Raw genomic sequence first — 14,957 nt, forward strand, 5'->3', positions numbered from 1 at the left:
ATTAAAAATATTTAAAAAATCATGAAGTTATTAAAATTACTTTTAGTATTAAGGGTGTTGAATATATAATTTTATAAAAATACTTAAATAAAAAATAATAAATGTAACATTTGTTACCCGAGAAACCCGAGTAATGAATGTTACATTTGGCACCGAACATTCCTTACAATATCAAATACTTATAATTTAGACCTTTATCAAGATCACATTACACTTTTTAGAGCATATTTAGACTAACAATAAAGTTTAATTCCATTCCAAACTCGTTTCAAGTCTGTTTTAACCCAAGTTTATATGTCTCGAGACAATGTCATGTTACTGTAGAACTTTAGCTTCAAAGTTGTCCTGTTTCAAGACAAATGAATGTATGTCTCAAAACAAATGAGCTTATGTATTGAGATAAAATCCAATGTCTCGAGACATGACCCTGATACTGTAGCTTTTTTAGCTTTGAAGTTATTGTGTCTCGAGACACATTTAGTATGTCTCGAGACCTAGGACAGAGGACCTGAAATTCTATTTTCAAACACATCTAAACCATACCAAAATTGTCCATGATCATTCAAAACAATAGTCAAAGCTCATAAACTACGTAATACCTCATATTTACCTTTCGAAACACATTAAACTCAATATTAGAACAACTAGGCACTTTCTTTCTTTCTTCATTAATTCATTCATGTACATGTCATACTCTATACCATGAAATTTATTTCATATCCCTTTTCTTCCAAGTCTTCATGAAGTGATGAGATGTGTCAAGATCGCTACTGCGAACGAGAACTTCAATCTAATCTTTCACCTACGCGTTGAAAAATAACACATTAATCTCATAAGAGCTTAATAAGTACCCATGAATTTAGATCTTACCATTTTCTATTTTTATTTAACACAAACATTATTACTATTATAATTCATGAATATATCTTAATAATCAATAAATTATTCCATATTTACAAAATTCACTAATACTTTAATTCACTAATTTTATCATTTCACGGATTAATAGAAATGAAACCTTTATCAAAAATCACTTTCGATGACTTTTTTAGCTCATGATAGGCACATTTGAACCAGATAGATACAAAGAACATATCACGATACACGAAGCACAAAAGTCCTTGAAACAAGGCACCAAAGTGCATAATAGAACAGGAGGCACCGAAGTGCAATATCACGAACATCACGAATAACACAAGAGCGCTCAGGTTTCTATGGCATGTCAATTATATCTACGAAATTCAATGCTAATCCATATAGGCACTCGAAAATCACTGAATTTACAATAATTAATCACAAATACTTTATTCCACGATTTTCATGATTTCATTACACTTTCGCATTTCTTTCATTCTAGTTTACTATTTAATATTATACGAACATATAATTTCGAATATTAAAACTTTTAAGAGCATTTTCTTTACACTTCCATTCCATGACTAACTACGATCTTTATTCATATTAGTATTGATTTCACGATTTTCACAATTTAACTACACTTTTGCATTTCTTCAATTTAGTCTTTATTTTTCCACAATTTAAATAACAATTGTAATTTCATTTACGATAATCAAGAAACTTTATTTAGTAAATTCTTAATTCACAATACACATTATATTTCATATTCTTTACATCTTTTCACTTATCAAATAATAACACATAAAACTTTCACATACTTTTCAATTTAGTCATATTTAACATGAAATTCAATATTCACTATCACATAGCACTTTAATCCATTAGTTCCTCATAATATCTTATTTCACATGTCTAATTTATATGTTGTTCACTTTTCTACCCATTTTGACTGCCCAAAATTCATAATTTTCACCATCGAAGACAAGAATTTAAACATTGTTATAGATTATGCTTGTGGAAGTCATTATTAATTTTATTTTCACACACTCACTTTGTAAGAATCTCTAGCTCTTGATACCACTTTGTTGGAGAGATTTTGGAAATGATGAAGGGAAAAGACACTCAACATGGAATGAATACTTTATTCATATCATATTCTCTCTCTCTTACTTTCTTACAAGGGCTTCGTCGCTGACAACCTTTATATAATTGTTTTATGTGACTATTAGTTTCAATACATACATCTGATATAATTAATGTATACCTAGTACATACATGCATCTTAGATAAATTACATTCATGCATGTTAATTAAATGCCTATTAGATTCCCTAGATTCATCCTTTCTAAACACATTGATTACATGCACACAGTCATGACATCACATTATCCAACATCACTACTGACAAGAAAAATAAGACAGATGAGAAGGTGAATGATCATGTCTTACCTGGTTAATTAACTCTAATAGAGGTGAGATTTAGGCTCAAGTATGCTTATGCAATGCTTTTCACTTCAATGGTGAAACTTTTTCAGCTTCTTCTACATATTGAGGTAGTAAGGTGGGTCTACGCTTTTCCCAGAATATAACTTCTGGTGAGGGATTAAAATCATCTAGCTGGGATGCCTTCATTTCATGGCAAATGAAATTTTGTTGAGAATAAGATAAAAACAAAGGGTAAATTACTCAATTTCATATATATTTGAAACATAATGGAAACCATTTTTGCACCCGTAAAAATTTAAGTAAAGAGTAGAGAGTGGATAAATACCTCATCAGATTTAGCATGCACAGTCAATGTTAAATAATCCACAGTGAAACTTGTGATTATCTTGAAACATTGCTTAACATCAAGCAAATCCAAACATGGGAATTCCATATGATAACCTGCAAGACCGAAGTTCTCGAGCCTTGGCAAATTTTCAAGTATTATTTGCTTTACATGAGGAAATACCATTTTCTTCTCCAACTGAGGACCTTGTGACGATGATGTCGAAATGTCATCATTGGCAATTATTTGCTTCAAATTCTCACACGCCTTTATTTTCAGAATACTTAAATGTGGAAAATGTGGAATGAAAGTCGCTGGAAAGATGTATGTCAAACAATTGGAGTCATAAACTGCTAGTTCTCTAAGATTGGTTTCAAAATGGATGGGACCTTTCCAAATATCTCGTAGCCAAATCATATTAGAAAGCTGCATTTTCTCTAGATTTGATATGAAATATGCACCTTGAAGCTGAAACAGTTGTTCAAAGTTGCCTAGGGTCATATATTCGAAATTTGTTGATCTTTGTCTCAACCGAGTGTTTACCATATTGCATGGCTCGACATCTTCACCATCTATACTTTTCGTACAGAAGGTCAACTCCTGCATAAAAGCAAGGGCAAGTGTTATTCCATTATAATATCAACTGAGTACGTATAGCACTCTCATATTTGGCTCTTTTACGTAAAATCATGTAAAAGTTTTTAATAAATTGTGCCTACAGGACTCTTTTTCTATACTTTTGAAGAAAATTAGATTTAATAAAATTCAAACAGATATGAAATGCAAGTTTACTGTATGATATCACCTCATTTAAGAAGTATACTTCTGTATAGAAATTTTAGCATCCTATATGATTTAAAAATTTAAATCACGCTATATGGTTTATCCTTTGCGGTAGAGATAACCAAAAGAAATGAAATTGAAAACACACTGGAATAATCATGTGATTAATCACACAGGTATCTAAAGTAAAAATAAAAAAAACCAAAGGAATTAAGAGAGAGTAAAAGAAAAAGTACCTTTAATGGATCACACTTGTTAACTTCTTTTTGAAAGACAAAATTCGTAAATGCTGAACATAATTCCTTGATAATTAAAATTTCCAAAGCTGGTGCTTGGACAAAATTATTTCCAGCAACAAAACCTCTCACGTTTCTTAATTTAACAAGTTGTACCTTTTGTAGACAAGGAAAACCTTGAGTCAAAGCAAGTGGGAAGACATATTCTAGACTTGGGCATTTTACTATCTCCACGGTTTTCAAGTTTGGCAAGCAAAGTTTGTTCGGTTCAGTGTCAGTTTCCAACTCCATCAGAACACTTTTTAGTTTATCACAATCATGTATCTTGAGTTCTTCCAACGACCTTAGGGTTTGAACGACGGATATTGAGAAGATAGATGTCAATTTGTTGCAATGGGTTATTTCTAAAACCTTTAGGCTTTGGAGATTGACACAATGGGTGGGGCCTTGAACTATCCATCTCAAATACGGTAAACGCTTTAACTGCAACTGCTCCAAATTTAAAAGTAGTTGTGGTGCTTGATTTTCTTCTCTATTATAAAGGCCTTCATCAATTCGGAATACTTCAGACATACCAGAGTAACTAACTCTCAAATCTTTAAGGTTTTGTAAGATACCCATCTTTGCTTGTGATTTATCAACCAGGCATTCACCACCCCACCAATGGTAAATGTCAAGGGACGTTAATCCATCTGGATGTCTTGAATGTACATCTGGAATGAGATTTGTATTGCATGACAATTCCTTGAATACGTATAATCCATTCCCCTAATCATAATTCATCACATAAATACAAATGAAAATCACAAAACAAAAATAATGAAGGAACCAATTAGATATTGGATACTAATATGGTAACAGATTGGGATACCAATTAAGTCATTAATTCAATCATATAACTAGAAGAACAAACACACTACCTGTACATGACTTGAAAGAAGCATCAATTTTATTCTTGATTTTGCAATCAATTTCTCTCAATTTTGGCCTTTTTAATTACCTTTTAAAATATATGTTAATTAAATCATAATAAAATACATATGGTTTAGAACATTCAATTTTATATAAACAGTTAAAATTTCTACACATAATTATTTTTTGCTATTAATTAGAAAAATCAAATAAAATAATATTTATGTGGAAAATAGAAATATCTTTATAAACTTGGCTTAAGATAAAATATTTGAAGACGCATTTTAATATCTAATCAACAGAATGAAAATCAAATAAAGAAAAGAAAAAGAGAAAGAAATGTACCTTTAATGTCAGTTGCTTGTTAACTTGTTGAATGTGGAAGTTCATCACTTTAGGACACTCGTAAGCTTCTAAGCTTTTCAAAGCTGGTGCCTTGACAAAAAAGTTTTCTGGGACAAAACTAGTCAAGTTTTCTAACCCTGAAAGTCGTAGATATTGTAGACTAGGAAGGAGCATGATACCATGATGTTCAACTCCATCTTGTTCTTTTGGCATGCTGAATACATGCTTTAATTCATCACAACCAAAGACCGAAATCGATGCAAGAGCCGGAAGACCTTGAGCCAAAGTGATTGGCAGAACATATTCTAGCTTTGAACACAAACGGATGTAAAGAGTTTTCAGTTTCGGCAAGCAGAAAGGAGGAAAACAGCTGTTTGATCTTATTCCACCATCATTTGCCATTACCGAGAAAAGGGTTCTCAATTCACGACAGAATTCTATCGTGAGTTCTTCTAAAAACACTAGGCCTTGAGTAACCGAAGGTGAGAAGAGTATTTCTAATTTTCTGCACCCTTTTATGTTTACAACCTTAAGACTTTGGAGGAAACCTTGTGGAGGGTGGTGACCTTTGCATAAGGTTTCGAAACCAAACATATCTTCTATACTTAATCTCTTTAAATTAGTGAATACAAAAATTGGCCCATTCCCTGTTGTGATATCAACCAAGCATTCAAGATCCTTGCAATCCCTGAGTTGAAGGGACGTTAATCCATTTAGTCAGTCTCCCTTTGCATCTGGAACCAGATTATGATCCTCAATTGCATAGTGTACTTCAAGGTGTTTTGCACTGCTGAATGATTCCTTGAATGTTGATAATCGAACCTCCTAATTATAATTCATCACGTAATTAAAAAAGAAATTATATATATGCTGGTTAGTAATAAATACTTATTAAACTAAGGATTAATTGATTTTAAATGTGTGTTCACTACACGCATAAAACTTAAGTGAATAAACAAAATCAAGGAGAAAAAGAAAGTACCTTGAAGCAAGCCTTCTCAACGTCTAAATGAACAAATGAATCAGTTAACAAAGGGCAAGCCGACACTGAAAACTGCATCAAAGGTTTCGAAAACTGCAGTTGTTGGAGCACAACATCATTTTCCACCCTTCCTTCTTTAGGTCTGACCACTTGTTTTAATTGAGGGCAACGATGAATAGCAAGAGTTTCTAGTAGTGGAAGCCCTTGCGGTGCCATCAAAGTTGGAAAAATATACACCAGACCACAACAGTTTCCTATGTAGAGTTCCCTTAAATTTGGGAAACACAAAGAATTATGAGAATTGATGCTTGACGATATTTTTTCATCACCTTCCATTTCTGTAACTATTTGCTTCAATCTAGGACAGTTAGATATCTCAAGGATTTCTAAGAGCACCAAACTTTGAGCAAGAGAAAGTGGGAAGAGTGATTTCAAACTTGGACAATTTGTTATCCTCAAATCAACTAAACCTTTAAGCCTTACATGTTGGGTTGGCAATTCCCCAATACAACTCAAGTTAGACAAATAATGCAAATATAGCAGCTTCAAATTTGAGAGCCTCAAACTTTTATCAATCAAGCATTCCAGAAACTTATCTATGTTATCTGACACTTCAAAAGACTCTAAATTCTCTGGCAAGAGAGAAACTACATTAAAAAGAATCGGTCCCTTAATTTTCCATGATTTTTCCGTAATGGAAAAAAGATCACATTTAAGTTTATAAGGATCCACTACGGATATATCATATCTTTCCAATTTAGGAAACACAACGTCACCCGTAAAATGATCTAATGATAACCTCAAGGATAATGCAGTCAACCTAGATAAGAAATTTATCTGGACAAGTATATCAACAATTGTCTCACAAATGTTTGAACCTTTTAGATATAGCTCCTCTAGCTTTGATAACCTTTGAATGACGTTAGGGGGAAATCTGGAGCGAAATGTACAATCAGTTAAATCCAATATCTTCAGATTTTCCAACCTCCATAATTCATTTGACAAACCCTCGAATCCTAAACCACGCAAACTAAGAACCTCAAGTGTCCTTAGGTTTCTAAGGAATGAGAAGTCCTCAAAATTTTCCAAACACGAAGTTTTGGTAGAGAAGTAAGAGCATACAAGGAAATCATCCCCACGGGACAATGTTTGCCAGCTGTAAGACTTAACACTTTCAATTCTTTCATCCATTGAAAACATGTACCTTGAACATCACAGTTCTTAAGCAACAAGATCTCAAGGTTCGAAGGTATCAATCTCCCAGGAAGTTTTTTTTCTTCAATGTTCAGCAATGAGATCGCTCTACAAGGTTCAAAGCTTTCATTTAGTAACTCCAATCTAGATTTGATCATAAATCCACTTTCTTCTTCGGATGCAATCCATAGAGCAACATCACGAACTAAATCATGTAACTTAATGTACCTAATCAAGCCAAAACAAAAGTGAATATGTTGAATAATATTTTTTATTATACAATATTTAGAAATTTAAAAGATAAAGAAACAAGAAAAGGAACAATAGGAGGAAAAAATAATAAAAAATGCAAAAGCAAAATATCAAATTTACCTATAGCATATATCTTGGTTATGTTTTGTATGATATAAAATCTTGGAAACAAAGATGCGGAAAATTGTCTTAGCAAAGGACAGGCGGGCTTAATAGGTAGAACTAGATGTCCTGTTTACCAATGTTGTTTTCTTAACAAGTTTATACCTCCGATGAATCACAATCAAGGGAGCTGACAGGGGTGGAGGCAGGTAGGGGATTTGGATCCAAAATGGAAAAATTGTAGTTTAGTCCTTGCAAAAATTGTAAAATTATAAACTAATAAAATGGAAAAATTACATTTTTCCCCCCACCCAAATGAAATTGTTGTACTTCAGTCCTTACAAAAAAATATAAAAAATGGTAGTTTAAATTCCAGGAATCTAATCCCTCTTGTCTTTTAGATTCAAAAATGCAAGTCCAATTGTTATTTCTTTTATTAAATTTGAGTTCATTGTGTCCTTTTTTTTATTTTTTATTTTTTTGTATTTCAAAATGAAATCTTAATAAATTTAACAGAAAACTTTTAACAGTGTTAGCAATTGAAATTGAATTTTAAATCCAAAAGTAAGGGACTAAATTCTTGGAAATAGAAGTAAGGGACTAAATTCTTGGAAATAGAAGTAAGGACCAAATTCAAAACGTGCAAAAGTATAGGGACTTAGAGAATATTTTAACCATTAGTAAAATATCATATTTTATATATTCATATTTTAATATTTTGAAAATATTTTAAATTTAAAAACTAAAATATATTATCTATAAATAAAGAATATTTCTCAAGCTCAACCAAAGGAGGGTCTGTTTGAGTTTCATTGAGCTTGTGGACTAAGCTAGATAATTCTACCTAGTGTTTTAGACATTTCTACTTATTAGAATACTAAAAATACCAGCTCGTGAAAGGGGATCGTACCATTGCGTATCTTTTAATAATAGACAAGAATCTTTGAGGTAATCAATGGCTTCCAAGACTTGAATCCTCACTTCTTCAACTGAGTCAACCTTGCCACATAACTCCAATGCCCAAGCATATCGCACCAAGTCTTCCACATCAATTGAGTGATCCTCCGGATATAAAGCACACAATAAGAAGCATCGCTTGGTCACCTCCTTCTTCAAGTACTCGTAGCTCATCTTAATACACATATAGGCATTTTTTTCTTCCTCTTCAATGTTCCTAATTTCCATTAATCTACTACTCTCAAGTTTTTTGCGAGCTAGTTCCCATCGTTTCTGAGTTTTAGTACCTTTTAAAGACCTTCCGAGTGTTACAATCGCTACAGGTAGACCATTACATTCTTTTACAATTTTCTCAGCCTCCTCAATGATATTCCTTGAAACGTTTTCATCAAGGTTGGCATTCATTTTGAAGAGAGCCCATGCTTCATCATCATCCAAAACATCAATTTGAATAGTAACTTGACATTCCATAGATTTGCATACCGTCCAACGTCGTGTTGTCAAAATGATTTTACAGCCCTTCCCATTTTCAACCAATGGAATCCCTATTTTTCTAAAATCTTCATCGTCGTTCCACTCATTCCACAAATCATCGAGGATTATGATGAACTTTCCCTCTTTCAGTCTACACCATAACTCCTTCGCTCTTTCATCTTTGGTTGTTTTTTCAAATTTCAAGTGAATGCCATCTGCAATTTTGTTTTGAATTTCGCCTATATCTGGAATTTTGGATACAACAACCATTATAGGCTGACCAAATCCTTTGACTTTATTGCCTACCTCTTTGACTAAGGTGGTTTTACCTACCCCTCCCATCCCCCATACTCCAATTTTGTTGATTTCAGCATCTTTCAAGGCCTTCATGATCTTATTGAAAGCAGTAGTTGAAGATTTGGAGGCTACAAGACCCTTAGATGTGAAGAACTCTAAACCAGGAAGCTCAGCGCGGTGCCCAATTCGTTCAAATTTGGAGTTATTTACGAGTTTAATAATGGCTAATATCTCCTCGTCCATGCTCTTACTTAACTGATATCGCCAACTCCAGTTAGGACACCAACGAAAGCATCTCTTATTTTCTTCAATTCTAGCTTCCAAATTCTGTACATTATTCAAGGCATTTGTTGCATCGGTCAACCAGTCCTCTACGTATTTCTCAATCACTTGTGTTTGAATATTCAGTTTAGCCTCCTTGATGTCTTCTTGTATACGAGTTTGTTCTCTATTCAAATTGTTTTGCTGCTCATGGAGCTCTTGAACAATCTTATGGAAACCAAATAAGTAACGAATGCGGCGTTCTATTGGCTTCACCAAGTAGTCTACCATCAGTGTTCCCACGGCATTAGTAGCAGCGTCAATAAAGAAAGACTCGGGCATTGTCGTTAGTCTGAATTCACATAACAATTCTGCTCAGCCTAAGCAAAATGGTAGACAATATGCACTAAATGCCTAAAAAAATGAGACTCAAAAACAGTAATGAAAAAGTTGAGACTCACTACTTATGATTAAGATGAAGATGTATTATTAAGCGATGCTTAGAGGGTGCTCTGCCTGCTTCAAAGAAAATGCTCCAACTCTTAAATCTGAAATGAAAAATAGTTGAAGGAAAGTAGAAAGAAACCAGTGAGAATAATACATATTCCTTTTGTTATATATATTTGAATAATCTCGGGACCTGATATCAACAAGGATTAAAGCAATGCAAGTCATTTGCCACTACACCAATACTAATAATAGATAAACAAATATATTGTTTATAATTAATTGGCTAAGCAAAGAGACAAATCCATAACTTATTCCTTTGAGAATTGAAAAAACAAAAATGATACATTAATGTTTTACTCCTTTGAAAGTATATAGAAACTTACCAACAGTCCAACACTTTAAACGTTTCCTTGCAATGTCTGTCTAAGAACCAAACTGAACCTCACTGAAATCATTGCAAGATATTAATGAAACTGTGAACCAAAAAATAAAAATAATGAAGTTGTTAAAAAGTTGAGGCAAATAAAAGAGAATCAGATTGAATTGAAAAAGGAAATATGGCACTGAATTTATTTAATTTGTAAATGAAAATAAATAAAATTTTCAACTGAGTTGCTTAATTGATATCTTCACAGACTCCACTTCACACTCGTGTAATTGTTACCCCAGAAATTACTCTCTTATTAGATCACCTCGAAATTATTAAAGAAGAGATTCGTGTCTCAAAACTTACCTCAAATAGATTAAACCACAAGATTTATTAAGAGCTTCTTCTTCATCTTCTTCTCTTGATGAGAAATTCTTTTTCAAAGTCGAAATGAACAAGGACAAAGGTTTTTTCTTTTTCCGGATAAAAGAAGACAAAAGAGAATGGGATTCAAGAAAAAAGAAAATAAAGGTGCAGCTTTTCTTTTCTTTTCTTTTCTTTTACTGTAAAAGAGGAAGAGAGTGGAAATCAAAGTAGAAGAAACGGGAGAAATTAAGCAAATTCAAAGGGAAGGTGCAGACAGAGATGAGAAGACGAAGAGCAAAGAAGCAAGAAATCATAAATACTGGATTCACACTCACTGCTACTTCATTTATAAAATATAAATCATAATATTCGCTTTTATTTTTTTAAAATTCATTTTCTTTTCAACCATTATGATGATTAAAATATTATCTTCTTGTTCTTTTTCATGTAAATTTTATAATGTATAGATTCACTCCTCTCCTCAACTTCACAACTTTTTTCACATTGCCTCTCAACTTTTTCTTTTTATCATATTAGTTAGATTATTCCTACATTAACACCCTTTGTTTTTGGAATTTTGATGATATGGACAAGTTTGAGGGCAACATGTGAATTCATCTTTAATCATTTTAAAAATTTCAAAAAAACTTTAATTTCAAAAAAATAGAATTTTTAAAATTTTAAGAGATATTATAAATTATAAAAATTCAAAAATTGAATATGTAAAAAATAAAATATGAAAATAAAAAATTAAGTTAAATTTTAACATTTAAAACTTTCTCTTTAAATTTCAACTTATAAAAATAAAAATAATTAAATTCTAAAAACTAATATATATATATATATATATAAATAAGTAATTTTTTATAAATTTACAAAAAAAATGAAAAAATAAGAATGAAAAATTGATCCGGCGTTGACCAAAGTTGACTAGGCTTAACCAACATTGATTGATTCTGATAAGGAGTTGACCAACGCCAATCGGTCAATTTTTATTTTTTTAATGTTTAAAATATTTTTATATTTTTATGATTTCTTGTAATTTTTTAAAAATTAAACTAATTTTATTTTTTTATTTTTTATTAAACTTTTTTATTTTTTTATTTTTTTGAAATTTTAACTAAATTTGTTAATTTTTTTTTATTTTTATTTTCAATTTATATATATTTGAATTTTTTTCTTATATTTTTAACAAATTTTTAAAAGTTGAATTTTTAAGGTTTTTAAAAAATTAAAATAGTTAAAGATGAATCCACGTGTCGTCGCATTATTTGTCCACATGTTAGCCCCATGGTCGTCCACATCACAAATTCTTCAAAAAAAAAGTAAACAGTGTTAGTATAGAAATCAATCTGTGTATTGGATGCCAACCTTAGGAACCAAGTGAACCAGAAAAAGTCCAAGGGCCATTATGAAAAAAGTTATCAAGTTCAAGGGTCAATCTATATATTAAGTCTTTATTTTATGTGTCAGTCCAACAAATATTTTTAAAATAATAAAAATTTTCAAACAAAAAAAAATAAGACATGAAGTAAACGTGTATTTCCATGTTAATTGTTTTAGTCAATATTTTTGTTAAAAAGCAACACCTCAACTCTTTTGAATGGTTATTGGTCAAATTCGACTTTTTTAAACGTTGAAATCAAATTTAATTGGAAATTTTAAATATATATATATATATATAAATATTAAAAACTAAATTTATTGTTGGCTAAATTAGTAGTATATGCTGATTTTTTTTAATTGGCTTTTTAGGCCTTTTATTTTTTTGAAATAAGTGAAATAGGTTATTTTTTAGAGCGCGCTTTCACATTCTCTCTTTTTAGCCTTTTTTTATTTTTTAGGGTTAGAGTTAGGATTTTTTTTAGGAATCAGGGTTTAAGATTTTATGAGTGAGACTATGAAAGTTTATAAGTAGATTTAAGGGGTCGGGGATGCGATAATGCATCTTAGAACAAATACATTTCATATGTCATGTTGGGATAGAATCATTACCTCAGAAACTCATCATATGGAAGTCAGGTTTCGGGGTGGCAGTGTTTGATACGGTCACGGGTCGAAGTCTAAGTGGAGGTCCTAGTCGGCGGTCATGATGCGGTCACGAGTTCGAGTATAACCAGGGGCCAGTTGACGGTTGTTATACGGTCACGAGTTCAAACTTTTTGGATACCCACAAATGATGCCTTATATATACCATGCATAAGATTGAGGTCATAATCATAGGGAAAAACGGAGGGATTTTTGATGTAGTCAACGTAATTTTTTTTTCTCTATTTCCAGGCAGTCAGTATCTTTAACCTTTCATTCTTATCCGAAGGCTGACACTGAGGTGGACACAATAGGGCTCTTAGGCAAAGAGAGGATATTCCAGAATAGTAGAGGTCAAACTCAGGCCGGCACGGCAGCAGTTGTAGTTATTAATGGGTTGTTTAATAACAAAAATCGTTGTCACGTCGAAAGGAGTATCACCTTTATTGCATCGCAACCAGTTGTTATCTACCTGAAAGCCCTCCTGCGTCTACAGCGGTGCTGGCCTTCGAATAAGAAGGAAGGTTTAAAATACTGGTTGCGTGGAAATGGAGAAAAAATTATGTCGATTATAGCGAAAAGCCCCATAGTTTTTCCCTATAATTATGCCCTAAAACTTTTGTATGATATTTATAAGGCAAAATTTTTAGGTATCCGAAAAGTTTGAGCTCATGCCCACATAATGACCGTCAATTGGCTCCCCTATTATACTCCGATCCATGACCTTATAATGACTGCCAAGCGAGACCTCTACGTAGACTTCCACTCGTGATCGTATAAAGTAAAATCACCCCGAAACCTGACTTTCACAAGATAGGTTTCTGAGGTAATGGTCTTATATTGGAAAGATATATAAAATGTGTGTCTTGAAGCAATATCACATCACTGACGACTCAAGAATACCTCAAATCAGAAATTTTATTAGCAATGAAAATTTTTAACACTGAAGCGAGGAAAAAAAATTGAAAGTGAGTAATATTGTAAAGTGCAGGGATAGAGGTTGAGAGAGATGATGATTTTAGGGATGATGGAGTATGGAGGGGAAGCCCCCCCTTTTATAGGTGTGGGGGAAGGGTGAGATTGTAAAGGAAAAAATCCTCGTGATCGAAAACGCTTAACAGGACTAGCGTTTTCATCGAATATTTGAAAAGCGTGCTTCAAATCTTACCTAAGATTCCCGAGATTAGGGTACTTCTTGGCAGACTTTAGTGGAAATGGTAAGAAAGCTTATCCAGCTAGGTGCATTTTCCTACCATGTCAGCAAGAAAGCTCGCCCAGCTAGACGAGTTTTCTTACCGTTTCCACTAAAATCTGCCAAAAAGTACCCTGATCTTGGGAATCCCGAGGAAGATCTGAAGCATGTTTTGAAGCACTGAATACCCTTTGAAGCACGCGTTTGATAAAATTATTTGATCTATGAAACACGCTTTCAAGCACCGAAGAGCGTTTCATTATTATTCAACGAAAATGCATATTTTGAAACGTATTTTGAAGCATGCATTCCCTCTCTCCTCGTTCTATTTTTCTATTAAAGTATTGAAATATTTAAAACTTAGACATGCAACAAATTCATATCAAACATTGAAAAGTTGCATTGCTTTCATGAACATGCTTTCATTTGTAAGTGTGTAACAATTGACTCAACACCTATCATGAACATGCTTTCATTTGTGAGTCATCTTGAGATAATCTCACTGAAAGTTGTGCATGAATAGTTGTCCTTAAAAGGAGATCCCATCCAGTGAATCCACATGATAAAGTTTACCTTGGGGTAGGGCCAGGGTAAGAATCGACTCGAAACTTTATCGTGTTATCACTTAAGGACCATCAATGGAAGTCATAGGTCTTGTTCAGGAACCTTCTCCCACTCAATATTTTAAAAAATATGCAAGGTTTTTTTATCCCATATTTCAAGAATGATCATACAATAGTCCTAGTGACATTCTTACCTAATATATATGACATGCTTCTAATATATGCATGGCATGCTACGACAGTTTAATAATATTCGCGTTCATTCATTCATTAACAAGAATCAATCATAAAAAAAAAATTTGATTCTCCACAGTTTTTCTTTTAAGGAAAAAACCAAATAAGTGAATCTGAACAGTGCACTAGGTAGGGTCCCAGGAAAGGGAGGTGAATCTTATTTAACTGCTTAAAAACCAAGTCTTTCCTTTCCAAAGTCAATCCTAGACATGCACCTTCTCATTACCACACTTCTCATAGCAATCGAATAACCTAAAAAAGTGAATGAAATAATAAAACACATATATTTTCGCATTTGCACACTTCTTATTTTTTTAATCAATCAACTGTGGA

At 32.5% G+C, this 14,957-nt stretch overlaps 2 protein-coding genes across 3 annotated transcripts; both read right to left on the reverse strand.

Annotated features, from left to right (window-relative positions):
* Positions 1-176: 176 nt before the first annotated feature.
* Positions 177-6,917, reverse strand: LOC105773656 (uncharacterized). The gene is made up of 6 exons (XM_052632596.1): positions 5,888-6,917; positions 4,906-5,730; positions 3,649-4,416; positions 2,630-3,229; positions 2,308-2,484; positions 177-802 (listed from the first exon to the last, which is right to left on the reverse strand). Exons 2-5 carry the CDS (start codon positions 5,497-5,499, stop codon positions 2,368-2,370), a joined length of 2,079 nt encoding a protein of 692 aa, XP_052488556.1. The 5' UTR covers positions 5,500-5,730; positions 5,888-6,917; the 3' UTR covers positions 177-802; positions 2,308-2,367.
* On the reverse strand, positions 6,425-11,069 carry LOC128031909 (disease resistance protein At4g27190-like). Of its 2 annotated transcripts, none has more exons than XM_052632598.1 (5): positions 10,608-11,069; positions 10,258-10,319; positions 9,886-9,972; positions 8,346-9,776; positions 6,425-7,309 (listed from the first exon to the last, which is right to left on the reverse strand). In XM_052632598.1, the coding sequence occupies exons 4-5, from the start codon at positions 9,764-9,766 to the stop codon at positions 6,937-6,939; spliced, it is 1,794 nt and encodes a 597-aa protein (XP_052488558.1). In that variant the 5' UTR covers positions 9,767-9,776; positions 9,886-9,972; positions 10,258-10,319; positions 10,608-11,069; the 3' UTR covers positions 6,425-6,936. The 2 variants fall into 2 exon arrangements, with proteins under 2 accessions (XP_052488558.1, XP_052488559.1); XM_052632599.1 differs by having other exon boundaries at positions 10,258-10,347.
* Positions 11,070-14,957: the final 3,888 nt, after the last annotated feature.

This window comes from Gossypium raimondii, chromosome 6, assembly GCF_025698545.1.
Source record: "Gossypium raimondii isolate GPD5lz chromosome 6, ASM2569854v1, whole genome shotgun sequence".
Taxonomy (NCBI): Eukaryota; Viridiplantae; Streptophyta; class Magnoliopsida; order Malvales; family Malvaceae; genus Gossypium; species Gossypium raimondii.